Source organism: Echinops telfairi, unplaced genomic scaffold (assembly GCF_000313985.2).
Source record: "Echinops telfairi isolate 266 unplaced genomic scaffold, ASM31398v2 ScPeMD7_7410;HRSCAF=8448, whole genome shotgun sequence".
Lineage (NCBI taxonomy): Eukaryota > Metazoa > Chordata > Mammalia > Afrosoricida > Tenrecidae > Echinops > Echinops telfairi.
The window spans coordinates 4,818,676-4,832,879 of record NW_022111310.1 but is presented as its reverse complement, the minus strand read 5'-3'; the positions used below and the strand labels follow the sequence as shown (position 1 = coordinate 4,832,879).

Here is a 14,204-nt window from a genome sequence, read left to right as displayed (position 1 = left end):
GGGAGAGGTCAGAGAGTTGGCTGTGTCCATACAAACACTGTCTGCTTGGAGGTGCCCTGGCTTGGGACTCAAATCCCAGGCAGAGGTCCTATCGTGGGAAGTCAGGCCTGAGGTCCTATGGTGGGAAGCCAGGCCTGAGGCCCATGGCATTAACCCATCATGGTCAGCCAGCCGGCTCCCTGGAGCTTCTCCTTGGCTGACAATCAGCAAGCACACTTTTGATCATGATTTCGCATCCCAGGCTGATCGGCCTACAGGAGACAGAGCGGTGCTAATCAAGAACGGAGGTTTTCAGTTCCCGCAGTAATTATCTTTTTCACTCTACATGGATGGCACAGCTATTCTTGGTTCTAGACAGTTTCTTGTGACTTTTAATTAACAAGAGCCAGTCCCTCAGAGCTCAACCTGCTCTAGGGACACTGATAAATGAACGTGTCATCCCGCAAGGCGCAAACCAGAATTTTTCCTGGGCTAGTGCTGGCTGTGTCCTTGGACTTCCATGAGCGTTCTATCAGCAGCCCTCTTGTCTACCCGAGAACCTTCCCTCTGCCTCAAGGTATGTCAGCTGCAGCTACCTTGGACCCTTATACAAAGTGGCCACTTCCAGTCCTGAAAGAGCCAGCAATTGCTCACAATGGCTCTACACGAATTTCTACCCTCCCGTTGTGTAGACACAGCCTTGTAATTCCATGGTTAACACTATAGCAATGAGTATATCCTTGACTGTATGACAGTCTTCCTTCCCTAAGAAGTATGTGATGGATAGCTTTCTCTTTCTAGTCTTAGAGGCGAGGTTGAGTCAGGGTAGTACTGTTGACGGCAAGGCCAGAGGTTCAAACACACCAGCTGCTCTTTGGGCAAAAGACGAGGCTATCTGTTCCCATGATGATAAGAAATGCCACACAGGGTCGCTATGCGTGAGAACTGACTTGACAGTAGCGGTCCATTAAAAGTAATTTTTTTCCAGAATTTCTCTGGAAGTTGACACAAACCATAATTTCGCACAACAGGATTATAATGGATCGCCTTGTCAGTGACTGCTAAGTGTACTTTTTTTTAGGTTCAAAATATCTTTTTTTTTTTAATGTGGTCTTTCAAGTGGCTTCATGTAGCGCTTTATACGTAAGCCCTGCCAAAAAACTTTGTTTTTTCTGAAAAAAAGTAAGATGGTGAGAATGACTACAAATTCTCAAACATATTCTCTAGACTACAAGGGGCAGGTTGAGATTAGCCAATGAACGCACATCAGGACTGTCTAGGAGCTCGATCATAAGAATGTAAATAGCATCTCACCCCACCCACCCTGTGCTCACCCCACCCGCCCAGGTCCCACCCCAGCACTCCAGTCCGCCCAAGCTCTCTGCTTTAAAAAGGCCAATTATATACGAAGATTTGTTTCTTTGTCAGTTCCCTCCGCAGACAACGGCTTTGACCATCCCAGGGAGAGCATGCACCCTGGTGGGGTGGGCGCCCGTACCTTGGGCGGCGGGCTCGGGCTGGTACTCGGGCTCCTCCTCCGGGGCGCTCTGCAGGAAGTAGAGCTGCTCGGGCAGCATGCTGGCGATCTTCTCCTTGCCCAGGACGTGGGTGCTCAGCAGGGGGCTGACGCTCCGCTTCACCTTCTCCCGCCGTTCATGGGCCATTATTTTTTTGGTCCGCGCCTTGATGTTCTCCCAGCACTTCTTCAGCTGCTTGAAATCCCGCAGCGAGACGCTGGGCTGAGAGTTGTACTCGTGGGCCAGGGCTTGCCAGGTGCGCTGCTTGAGGGCAATAGTTCGCGCATCACTCTTCTTACATTCAAGCACATATTTGTACTTCTCCACGAGCGCAAGCAGGATGCTCTTCTCCAATTCTGAGAAGTATTTGGCAGGTTTTATGATTTCGTTGTTTTGCATTTTCCACTGTGTTTCTCCTGGCCGTTAGCGATCCTGGAAAGGGAAGTGGGACACCGTCATTACCAACCCCCAGCAAGGAAACCTGTCAGCAGGGCGTGTGTGTTTAGCTCTGGATGGATTCCCTCGTGGGGAATCCAGGGTCCCTTATTCTCGGTCTGAGCCGTATTCATGTCTAGTACGTGACAGCTGACTGGATGGTACCTAACGACAACACGAGACCGAGCAGAAGATGCTGGATGTGGATGTGACACCCTCACTTACTTCTGCTTCGTGTTGGAGAACAGAGAGCCCCCAAATCTATACAATTAGGCAGCTCTTAATCTAACGAGTCTTCCCAAAGCTTTGTCAAGCTGAAGAGCTGTCACGGTGCTCCCAAACACGGATGAGGCACAGGCAAACCCGGGCGAGTCATGCTCTGTTATGGACCTCAACTTCTGCATCTCCAAAACCACTAAGATGCCTACGGTCTGGGGGCCCCTTTCAACATGAACAGTTCTGGGTCCATCATGTATGCACCTGCAGAGGTGAAGGGAACTAGGCACACCGAGGCTGAGCCCCACAGAGCACAGGTGGGGTGGCCAAGAATCAAAATCCACTCCCCAGGGGGCTGTTGAGGATGATGGTTATTTGTTTTTGTTCTGGGGAGGGGCCACTGTAGCAGCAATGGACTTTGCCACTCCACTTGTTGCTGATGGGTGCCGTGAAGTGAGTTCAGCCTCTTAGGCATTCTATCAGCAGACCAAGATAATGCTGAAGCTGCACCAACCTCACAATTATGATGTTCGAGCCCTTGTGTTTATGCCCAAGACAGGAGGGGATGACCCAAGAGCCTGGAAACTGAAGCCAGACTATAGGATTCGGGTAGAGGGCAATGGAACCCCATCAGTGTTTCCAGCTATGCACTGCTTCGTCCCAAACATTAAGGTTAGAATGAAGTGCAGGCGGTCTCTGAGACCCATTCCTAGCCATGTCTGTAAGAATGTATAGGGAGGTCAGAAGAGGTGCAGGCAGGCTGCTAACAGAAATGTTGGGAGTTTGGACCCATCGGCCACTCCTTGGGAGAAAGAGGGGGCAGTCTGTTTCTGTAAGGATTTGAAGCCTTGGAAACGCTGTCGGGCAACTCTCCTTTGTCCAGTAGGGTCTCTATGAGTGAGCAAGAAGCCAGTGGGGTTTTGTTTGTTTCTTTCAAAGGGAGGGCGAATGCACTTATCATTAAAGGGAAAATAAGAATCGTCTGTAGATGGACTGCCTGCCTGCACTGATGTAATAAGCATCCCCTGCTATCCCAGCAGGACCTGCTTCCCATTCATACTGCAGACATGCGGCATCAAGAAGGATCAAGAGACTTAGACCTGCAGTGGGAGGTTTCTGTTTGCATCCTCACATTGCTTATGCCTATGCTTCCACCTGGAGCCCTGGTAGCATAGAGGTTACACATTGGGCTGTTAACCTTAAGGTGAGCCGTTCAAAACCACCAGCCATTCTATGGGAGAAAGATGAGGCTCTCTATTTCCATCAAGAGTTAATTACAGAAACCCAGAGGAGGTTCATTATGAGTCAGAATAATCGGGTTTGATAACAGTGAGTTGAGTAGTTGGTGCTTCAAGCAACCCCATGCTGCTCTCATACCCAAGCCAGGTCTCTTTTTCTCCATAGGTCCAACGCTAAATTTTCAATTTCATCAATATTCCCATTCCTCATTAATCAATAGTCCCCTGTTTAAAAGTTATTAACCCCAAACCTCATCATACTATCTCTCTGTGTCAGTTCCATCTGACAACATGAGTTCAAACTTTCCTTCCTGTAGTTTTTATCGTGTCTTAATGACACACTTATTATTCCTAAAGGACACAGCCTGAGTAGATTCCGATCTAACCCTCACCTCACTCCTCTGTCCCAGCGGCTATCAATATGCCTACCCTCTCCCTAGAGCCTGCTCTTTTTGAGATGCTATGAAGTCTGAGAAGTCTGATTCCCAAATGAAAAAAAAAAAATTCCCATTTTGTTCTATTATGAGACTGACAACTACCCATCAACTTTTCATTTGTCCACAAACCTCATTCCCCCCCCCCCATATATATACTTCTTTCTACATAAACCCTTTTCCACCTTTGATTACTTCTGTAAGGTAAATCCCTAGTGAGGTACAGTTGCCACAAAGATGCAAACACTTGTTACACACCATCAATCTGCCCTCCAGCAAGGGCATGCTGAATTACGTTCCTACCAGCGGCAAATGGCCATGCCCACTGACCCTTGGCTTACTGTTAACCTACATATTTTAACTTTTGTTCCAATTGTGGGGGTGTAAGACTTTATTGCATAATGACATATGAACTCCAGAGCTCAGGCAACAAGCCACCTCCTGACAGAAGACAGCCCCTGGGAGTAAGTTTACATGTATAGATATCCCCTAGACTGCAAACAAGTTCCATTTCTAAATCCATCTTTATTTGCATGTCAAGCAGAACAGTTAGGCATGGCTCCTGTGTGATGTCTTAGGATATAGTATATAGTGTGCCTTTCGTTGCATAAAAAGTCCTCAAGAGACATGTCCAGATACACCTTAACATACGTAACATAGAGTATATTTATGCATGTTGCAATACAGCGGCTGTTTGTATAATGAACCAGCTATGTACCTCAAATGTTTAATGTTATCAATCTAATGGAATTCATGGCGGTTGATGTGTAACTATAGGTGTACATAGATTGTAGATTAGTAACCCTGGGACTGTTTGTAATTAATTCCAAGCAACTTAATGATGCTTCCTCACAATGTGTACAGTACCACTAACTGCCACTAGGTGGTGGCGGCCGTGTGGGGATCTTAACAAAGAGCTTAACAAAGAGGCTCTTGCCCTGTGTGTGGCTGGTAGTCTCAAACCAATTCAGCACTGATAACAATAGCAATTTTAATTGGGCCAGGCACTGTACTAAGAGCTTAATATGCACTATATCATGTAATCCTTGCAAGACACAGCCCCTATGTGCATCATTTGTTACACTTCAATATTTTGTTTTTTTAAAAAAAACTTTATTAAAATAACAAGAAATTATGTAACTGCTCTCAAAAGCAAATACTTAGAATCACCAACACCTGGGGACCATTAATAGCCTATTAACTAAACTGTTATTTAATCACCATCTAAGTAAATCCAGAGTTTCTAATTTACTTTGCTTAATTTCCTAGAACAGCAGGCCTCCCTGGGCATTGCGGTTGCATTCTGTAATACTACAAAGGGATGTTGGTCTCAGATGAAGTACCCCAAGGGCCTATGGGTTCTCAATAACCCCATGAAGTAGGTTGTTATCCCCATCCACCAATTACAGTTCCCATTTCATTTCCCAGATTAAAAAAACCGAGTCTCACTAAATTGTTCACAAACCAAACCAAACTGCCATCAAGTTGGTTCCGACTCATAGTGACCATTTCTAAGGCTGTACATCTTTAAGGGAGTAGACAGTCTCATTTCTCTCCTGCTGGGTGGTTGATGGATTTGAATTGACAACTTTGCAGCTAGCAGCGCCACCAAGGCTCCTTTGCGCACGGTCCCACAACAAGTGGCAGAACCGGGATTCCCACCCGGGTGTGAAGCCAATGCCCGTTCTGCTCTGCGTTGCTCTCTGCTTGCTGGCCCTGGGCTCCCCAGTTCACATTTCTGTAAGTAGTTGGATCGTCAGTAACTCCTACTCAGTGAGTGAGTGAGTACGTGTGGGAGGCGGGGAGAGAGGGCCTTAGGGGGAGCTGGCAGTGGCTTTGGTTTGCGGGTTGGTGTGCCCTGGTTAAGGAGCCCTGGTGCTGTTGTGGTTAAGCACTTGGCTGCTAACCTAACCTAAAAGCTGTTGGTTTGAATCCACCAGCTGTGCCACGGAAGAAAAATGTGGCAGTCTGTTTCTAAGGTGGTAAGGATTATAGGCTTAGGCACCCCGAGGGTGGGGTACTTCTCTGTCTTATAAAGTTGCTGTGCATCAGCATCAACCTGGTGCCAATGATTTTTTGTGTGCACTGGGTGGTACAAACAGTTAATGCCCTGGGCAGGTTGGGAGTTCTAATCCATCCGAAGGTGCCTGCGAAGAAAGACCAGGCAATCTATTCCCAGAAAATCAGCGGCTGAAAACCCAAAGGAGCCCATCTGTGGCAGTCAGCTATAATGTCAACTAAACACTCCTGGCTAGGGGCAGAGGGCAACCTGTCAATCAAGTGGCAGCTTGATGATGCCTCCTTAGGGGTATGGCCTTCTTCTAAGAGTGAAAGAAGCTAGGGACCTCTCTCTCCTTTCTCTCTCAGTCCCTCTACCTTCAAGCCTGCTGGAGTTCTCTGCCCGACTCAATGGGGGACCCCATATGGGCCACCCAACCCTGAAAGCTGCCAGAGCCCTGCCATGTACCCACCAGCCTAAGATCCACGTGACTACCCCACAGACCTGTGTTCCTCCTGTTTCACCTTGCAGCAGCATTGGGCACTGTTACATGAGTCTGAAGAGGGACCTCTGAACTAGCCTTAGACGTAGAGACTTGAGTTGGACTGGGCTGGGCTGCCCTCTTGATCTATACATACTTCGTGATGTAAAGCTCTTCCTTATACATCTATGAGTGTCACTGAATTTGTCTCTCTAGACAATCCAGCCTAGCACAGCGTGTGTTACTCCCAAGGAGTGAACAGGGGTCAGAATCGGTGAGCTGACCATCAGTGCAGCGTCTCTGCACCCCCAAAGGCTCTTCCCCTGACTCGCGCCCCCCCCTCACCCCACCTCTCTTTACTTCTGTAAGACCCTGGCCCTCAACCCCAGGCATACCTCTCCCACTCTAGCCCAAATTCGCAAATACTTTCCACTGCTGCAAACATATATCTGAAAAGTAACTGCGGAAACCATTTGGAGCTTTCAGGGGGCGCTTGGCTTCAGGGGAGTGCGGACCTCCTGCTTCAGCCCCTGAGCAGCCACCCTAAATAAACAGACAGTTCCCACAGTGCAAGATCTCCATGGAAAAGCTGACCACTTTTTGGCCTACGGCTCCCTTAGGCTAGGCGCTACGTTCTCTCCCGCATGCTGAAGCTTAAACCAGCCCAGGGACCCACAGTGAGCATTTGATGAGTGAGTACATTTATTATCTAAGTGTGAAATTGCCCATCATTCACACAATGATACCAGACATGGCAAAACACTATGCCAAAAGCCACATTACAGGAAACATGATCAAACAAAATAGAGAAATCCAAATACAAGAAAATTCCCCTTTTTTGGTGGGGGGTCAGGGGGGGGATTAAAAAAAACATTTGAAAAACAAATGTTTAAAAAACATTGAAACATTTAAGTGTTTAAAAAAACAAAACAAAAACCAAGCAAGCCTACAGGACAGAGCAGAATTGCCCAATGGGGTTTCCAAAGCTGTAGACCTGACGGGAGCAGACAGTCGTGTGTTTCTCCCACAGAGCGGGTGGCTGGGCTCACTTTGCATTTGGCACTCAAGCAAGCACTTATCCGATATGCCACCACGCCAGAACCAAACCAAACAACACAGCAACCTGTGGGCACAAAATCGGAAAAACACAATTCTCCCTAGTGTAAAACTGCTGGGGTGCAAATAGTTAAGTGCTTGGCTGCTAACCAAAAAGTTCGAGCCCACTCACATCAGCTCGACAGGGCAGACACCAGGTGATCTGCTGCCATTATGATGGCAGCAAAAACAACAACAAAAACCACCCTGTGAGCCAGTTCCACGCAGTCACGTGGGGTGTCTCTATGGGTCAAAAGGACTCTATGAAAACTCGCCACAAAATGGTCTTGAAGCAACCTGATTTCTACAGTTCACTGCCAAGGATTACGCGTCAATGGTACTTTCTGATTGTTGCTCAGGGGACTGGCCCTATCTCTGGTAGAGGATTAGGAATAGGCTGGATGCTGAAGAGAGAAAGAGGATGGGGCTGGAGGGAGCTCTCCTAGAAAGCACCACCTCCCGCCACCCACCCCAGCCCCCTTGGTTTGAACAGACACTGGGAACCCACTGCGTCTGAAGATACAAATTAAAATGCCATTCCAAGTCTGGGGAGCCCACCCGGCTCTCAAGTGGCTCTCAAATCAGCTGCAGTGTGAGGTCCATTCGGCCCCCTCCGTCTGGGGGAGGGCTGTAAACCTGTGGCTGAGCAAGCAAGCTGGGGTGGGATGGGGGTAGCAGGGTTTCAAAAAGTTTGGGTCATTATCTTTTAATTCCATTTTTTCAACAACTTTTTGAAAGCTCCCTCCTTCGGATTTCAAAAGAGCTTTCCATGAAAGATGCTTTAATAATGATCCCAAAGGAACTTCAGGCAAGCAGGAGGGTGGGGGAGGGAAGAAGAGAGGTGTCGGGACATGAAAGAACATGCGGGACATGAAAGAACATGCGTCTGGTTCATGGAGGGGGGGGGGGTAGAGGCTTGCCTTAAACACAAAGCTGGTTCTGCTCACAGTCACACTCCGACACAGATGGTAAAAATAAACTTGCATGTTACACGGCCAGCCACCGCGGGGACAGGGGGACGAGGGCGGGGAGAGGAAAGAAGCAAGGCCTGCCCACGGTTTAAGGCAGGAAGCTTGCTCGGAGGAAAAGGGAGGGCAGAGGGAGCGACCATCCTGGGGAGGCTCTTCTGAAGACGTCTGACCCCTGGTGGGTGGGCCCAGGAAGGACCACCTGAATCACAGCTGGTCATGTGCATCTCTGGAGCCCATGAAATCAAAGCAGCACAGGCACCAGGAGGCTCTTAAAAATAGGGCATTTCTGGAATCTTTTACTGTAACAGCATTTATAAGAGCAAGCCAGGGAATGGTTTTACATGATGACAAATCCTTTGTAATGGGAGAAATTGTAGATGGTAGGACATCTAGATAGGAGCCCTGGTGTGGCACAGTGGTTACTCATTAGGCTGCGATCCCCAGGTCAGCAGTTTGAAACCACCAGTCGCTCCGCAGGAGAAAGGCAAGGCTTTCTATTTCTGTAAACAGTTGGTCTTAGAAATTCATTGGGGGAAGAAGGGGGCACAGTTCCACCCTGCCCTATCGGGTTGTTTAAGTTGGCATGACCTCTCGGGCAGGGAGTGGTTTTTTTTAGGCTATCTAGACACGTATGGAGCTGCGGTGGTGGAGAGCTGTCCGGTGGATTCCAACTCATCTCCGTGATATGCGGCGACAGAGTAGAACAGCCCTGAAGGCTGTGTACCTTTATGGGAGCAATCGCCAGGTCTTGACTACCACTGGATGGTGGATGGCAGTGAGCTACACTTAATTCACCATTAAGTCAGTTCTGACTCAATAGTGATCCTTATAGCAGCTAGAATTGCTCCATTGGATTTCCAAGGTTGTACATCTTTACACAAGTGACTGCCTCATCTTTCTCCCTCAGGGCGGTTCATGGGTTTGAACTGGCTACCTTTAGGTGAGCAACCTAATGCTTAAGGCGCTGTGTCACGGACAAGACTCCCTAGAGGGGAAAAGAAAACAAAACCAAACAAGCAAGTTTGTTTCGACACACATTCCACTAATATTTACCCAGCACTTACTCGGTACCAGGTACTCTTCAAGGAGGTGAGGGAGGAGACAGTAACGTCGTCATTTCCCCCAGGTCTAGTTAACCGTACAAAGTTAAACCCAAGGAGGTCACAGTGGTGCCAAAGCTTTGTGCTCAAGGCTGGTGGTGTGAACCACGAAGAAAGGCCCGGAGACCTTTTTCTATCCAGATTACAGCCAAAAGAAAACCGTCCTACAGTGCATTTCTGCTCTGTAACACTGGGGTGGCGGCGAGTCAGAAGCAAGTCGAAGGCAGTGGGCTTGACTTTGGTTTTGAATGGGCCTTCAAAGAGCAGGATCCTCTGAAGTCCTGAGATTTCTGTTGCTCTTTCCTGGCCTTTTCACTGACCTCTACCTAGCCGGCCATTCTAGGCACCTCAGAAACCCTCAATTCTCCATCGACAAAAGCAAATGCAATAATCCCTCCACCCCAAACTTCCGGACTTCTGATTTCAATCAATCTGGCATCCCAAAGCTGAACCTCTGCTCTCAGCCTTCAACCACAAGTCATTAACCGGCCAGCAAGTTCTAGCTGTCCCCAGCCCGGTATCCCCCACCCAGGTATCTACTCCCGCTCCTCCTCTCCTCACTGTCCACATCTCTGGTCTGAGCCTTGTTTTCAAATTGGTCGCTCAGATCTCCAGGCCCTCTGCCACCAAGGGGCTGTCCCAAAACGCCGTCATTGTTTTACAGCTAGATCCCAAACTTCTGACATCTCCCCTGCTGGCTGGGAGCTCAAGTCCAGATGCATTCAAGGCCTTGCCAGATCTGGTCCCGATTCAATCACTACGCTCACCCCTACATGCATTTTCCAAGAGCGCCACACATCAAACTCCCCTCCGCTCCTCTGGACCTGCCACAGGCACACGCTTCTGTAAACGCCTGGCTTTCTCTGGCTAGAATCTTCGAGCCCATTGGCATCCTTCAAGGTCCTATTCCCTCGACTAATACAAATGCTGCTGCTATTTTACTTCGAACAAACTTCTTTCTAAAATGGGCTTGCGGCAGCTTACCAACTATACACATGCTGCAACTAGACAATCAGGCAAAACCCCCTGTGAGAAGCTGAGCACTCGACATCTTGGTCCCCAGGGCTGGCACTCATCTGATCAGAGGGAGGCCATAAGACTGGCCCCACGTTTTCTGCTCTGGGTGCTCGCAGCCAGTTCTGCGTGACCACACAGTGGCATTTCCGTTCTTTTTTGCAAAGTGTTCGCCCCCCTCACTGGACATTCCTAACCGGCACATATAATTTCTGACTCATCTGTCTCCACCCAGCATGCAGAATATGACTCAGCACAGGACTGGTGCTCAGCAGACATTTGTTGAATGAATGTCATCATGGACAGGGATGGCCTACTGTTCTGACATTATCCTCCTGAAAAATGATACGGCTAAAATAAACGACAGAGTGAAGATTCGAATCTCAGACTGTCCACTGCTCTTCCGACTCTGCAGGCCATTCCCCACCTTCCTCATCACTGTGTGTGCAAATACCCCCAACTCCTCCTGGTTTAAAGGACCCCCTTTTCCAAGGAGCAGCCCTGGTTGTGGAGTGGTTTACATGCTGGGCTGTGATCTTCAAGAGCAGCAGTTTGAAACTACCAGCCGCTCGGTGGGGGAAAGATGGGGCTTTCTACTCCTGTAAAGAGTTACAGTTTCAGAAACCCACAAGGGCAGTTCTGCCCTGTCCTATAGGGTCACCATGAGTCAGAACTGACTCGATGCCAGTGAGTTTGGTTTGAGTTTTCTTCTCCAAGAAGCCTTTCCTGCTCATCTGGGAGGGAACGAAGCCTGAGCCGAAAGCCCGGCCTTCCACCTAATTTAGGGAGAAATCTGGACCGGAGATGGTACCTTGCCTGGGAGCTGAGCTCAGCATGGTCTGTGCAGGCACTCTTCCCAGATGGTGCTGTGAGAGGCACGGCCCCCTCTCCCCACCCCGCTTCCCTCTAGGTGGGGCCCAGTCTTCCTTGCCTTTCCCTTTCTTCTTTAGGATCCAAAGCTTTCCAGCCCTTATCATTCCAAACGGAAACCCAAACTATCCTCACACCCACTCCCGTCTTCCCTACCTACCTGAACTGTGTTCAAAACATCCTTCTCTGCGAAGAAATAGTGGTCCTTTAGGACAGGGCAGAACTCCTCCTGTGGGTTTCCAAGACTGTAACTCTTGGCAGGAGTAAAAAGCCCCATCTGAGCTCCCCCAGTTTCACGAGGGAGGAGGAGAATCCAGCTCCACGCCAGCCCAAGGTTGATCCCTCTGAGGCCGCAGGTGGACATGCCTCCATCCTTCAAACTCATAGTTACCCTACTGATTAGGCCTTGTATTTTTAGCCAGTTATTGACCACTAGGGTTGGTGAACCCCATTCTCCTCAAACACATTAAAATAATTCTAAGCCTCATCTTTCTAGGAAGCATGGCTCCATGGTTAAGCACTGGATTGCAAACCAAAGGGTGGCAGTTTGAACCCACCCACAGCTCTCTGTGCGAGAAAAGTCTGACCATCTGCTCCTATGAAGGTGGTCCAGCTGTTGTTAGTTGCCACGGAGTTAGTTGCCACAGAATGAAACACTAGTGGCCCATGTGGTCTTCAGAGCGGTTGCTGATAGCTGAGGCCGTGAAGACTACTGTCTAGGAAGCTTTCTGGGGGTTCTTTTTTTTGGTTTTTTAAATTCTTTTATTATCTGGGGGTTCTAATAGCATGCAGGGCCCCGTATCAGTTGGGACCTTAGTTACCTAATGCTGCTCTAACAGGAATAGCACAAGTGCATGGCTTAGAACAGAAATTAATTTTCTCACGGATTAGGAGGCTAGAAGCCTCAAATCAGGGCAACAGCTTTATAGGAAAGCTTTGTCTGCTCTGAGGGAAGGTCCTTGTCTCCTTTCAACATCTTTGAAGACCACTGACGATCTCCATGTGACAGGCCATTAACCTTCCTGTGGATCTAGGAGGTTCTCAGCGCTGGGACTCCAGATCTAAAGGATGTGCTGTACGCAGTTCTTCTCACTTGGTGGCATCAGCTGCCTCCCGTCTCTGCTCATTTCTCGCTCCCATTTTATTTCTTGTAAAAGGTGTGACTCAGCAAGGATCGTGACTTAATAAGAGTGAAGTGTGACCTAAGTTTGTGACCCTAGACACAGCCCCACTCTATCCCTGCCTCACCATTAAGGATAGTTTACAAAATGGAGGTTAACCATATCATATCACACAGTGGAAGTCAACCACACAATACTGGAAATTATGGCCTAGCCAACACTTCACAGATTTAGGGGAGAACCAATTCAATCCATGGCAGCACACAGGAACAAAAATCGCCTGGCTCTTCACCTATAGGATTACTTTTGGGGAGTCTTGAGAATAGGAAGAGAAGACCACCATCTTCCCCTATGCCCCACCCCCAACCAGACAAAGCACATGGTCTCTAAACCCATGACAGAGCTGTGGTCCCAAATGTTGCTGGGGTGGCGAGCCCCGGTCCCTTCCCTTATAGCTTCTTTCAAGCCTCCAATCTACCCTTTGCCTTTCTTTCAAGCCTCCAAGTTCCCCCCACTCACTGCCATCCAGTGGATTTTGACTGTTAGCTCCCCTAGCCTCCTTCATCGTAACACAGAAGCTATTCTATAAATTGTATTGAACAATTCCCCCAGTAGCACAACCATCCTTCCTGACATGTATCCTACATCTAGTTTGAAACGCCTGATAAAGAGTTGGTCACCAAAAGATATCATCGTTGCCCCTATGACCATTCACTTCAGTACTCCAAGAATACATGGACTCATAGATGTTATCACAAGGTACCCTGGTGGCGCTGTCCGGTACACACTGAACTGCTCACTGTCAGGTTGGTGGTTCAAAACCAGCAGCTGCTCTGCAGCAGAAAGGTGAGGCTATCTGTTCCCATGAAGATGGATAGCTGTAGAAACTCTATACAGGGTTGCTATGAGTCGAAATCAACTCAGCAGTGGGGAATGTTATTCCAAGAAACACTCAATCTTCTGAGTCAGATGAAAAACCAAACCCGGCATGATTCTGACTCACAACGATCCTATTAAACAAGAGTAAAACTGCACCATAGTTTTCCCAAAGCTGTAAACTTCCCTGTGGGGCAGCTGGTGGGTTCCAACGGCCAAGCTTGATGTCAGCAAAGGAGGGCTTAGGCACTCAGCCAGCGCTGAGTGGGTACAGAGACCACATTCTTCACTGATTCCTGCTCCAAAAGATTACCCATTCCGTTTACAGTAGCTACATCATAGGGGGGTTGCGATGAATTAAATAATCCATGCCAACTGTTTTAGCACCTAGGGCCCTGTACCTAGTAAGTGTGCAAATTTTACCAAGTCTCCTTTACATATACATTACCTCCTTTAACTCTCACGATGGTCCCGCGGGGACCTCATACCCCCACCCCCACCCCACTTACAGAAGCAGCACCCGGTTTGGAGTAAAGGCGCTTCCCCAAGGTCAGTAGTCAGCAGGGATCCCACGCTTTGCCCTGGGCCTCTGAGTAAAGGACCCTCCACCCTTGGGCCGGGTCTGTAGGCTCCTACAGGAGCGAAGTCTGGAAAAGCGCCCCGCACAGGGCTCAGCACCCGGCGGGGGCCCAGGATGGGGCGCCCGCAGCCCTGCGGGCCACTCGCACGCCTCCCCAGGGGCTCCTCTAGGCCGGGGGGGTGCCTGCCCGCCCCAGCGCCGCGGAATTGCCCCGAGGCCCGCGCCCCGGGGCTTCGGACGCAGCAGGCCCGGGCCCACTCACCGAGTCCCATCCCGGC

The 14,204-nt window shown here is 49.1% G+C and overlaps 1 protein-coding gene across 2 annotated transcripts in view; it reads right to left on the bottom strand.

The window, feature by feature from the left end:
- Nucleotides 1-14,204, bottom strand: part of MSANTD3 (Myb/SANT DNA binding domain containing 3) — a 27,002-nt gene that overhangs the window by 6,608 nt on the left and 6,190 nt on the right. For both annotated transcript variants that reach the window (XM_045296549.1, XM_004710981.2), the window contains exon 2: nt 1,478-1,928. In XM_045296549.1, the coding sequence (XP_045152484.1) occupies nt 1,478-1,895 (418 nt within the window). In that variant the 5' untranslated portion in view covers nt 1,896-1,928. The remainder of the gene's footprint in view (nt 1-1,477; nt 1,929-14,204) is intronic.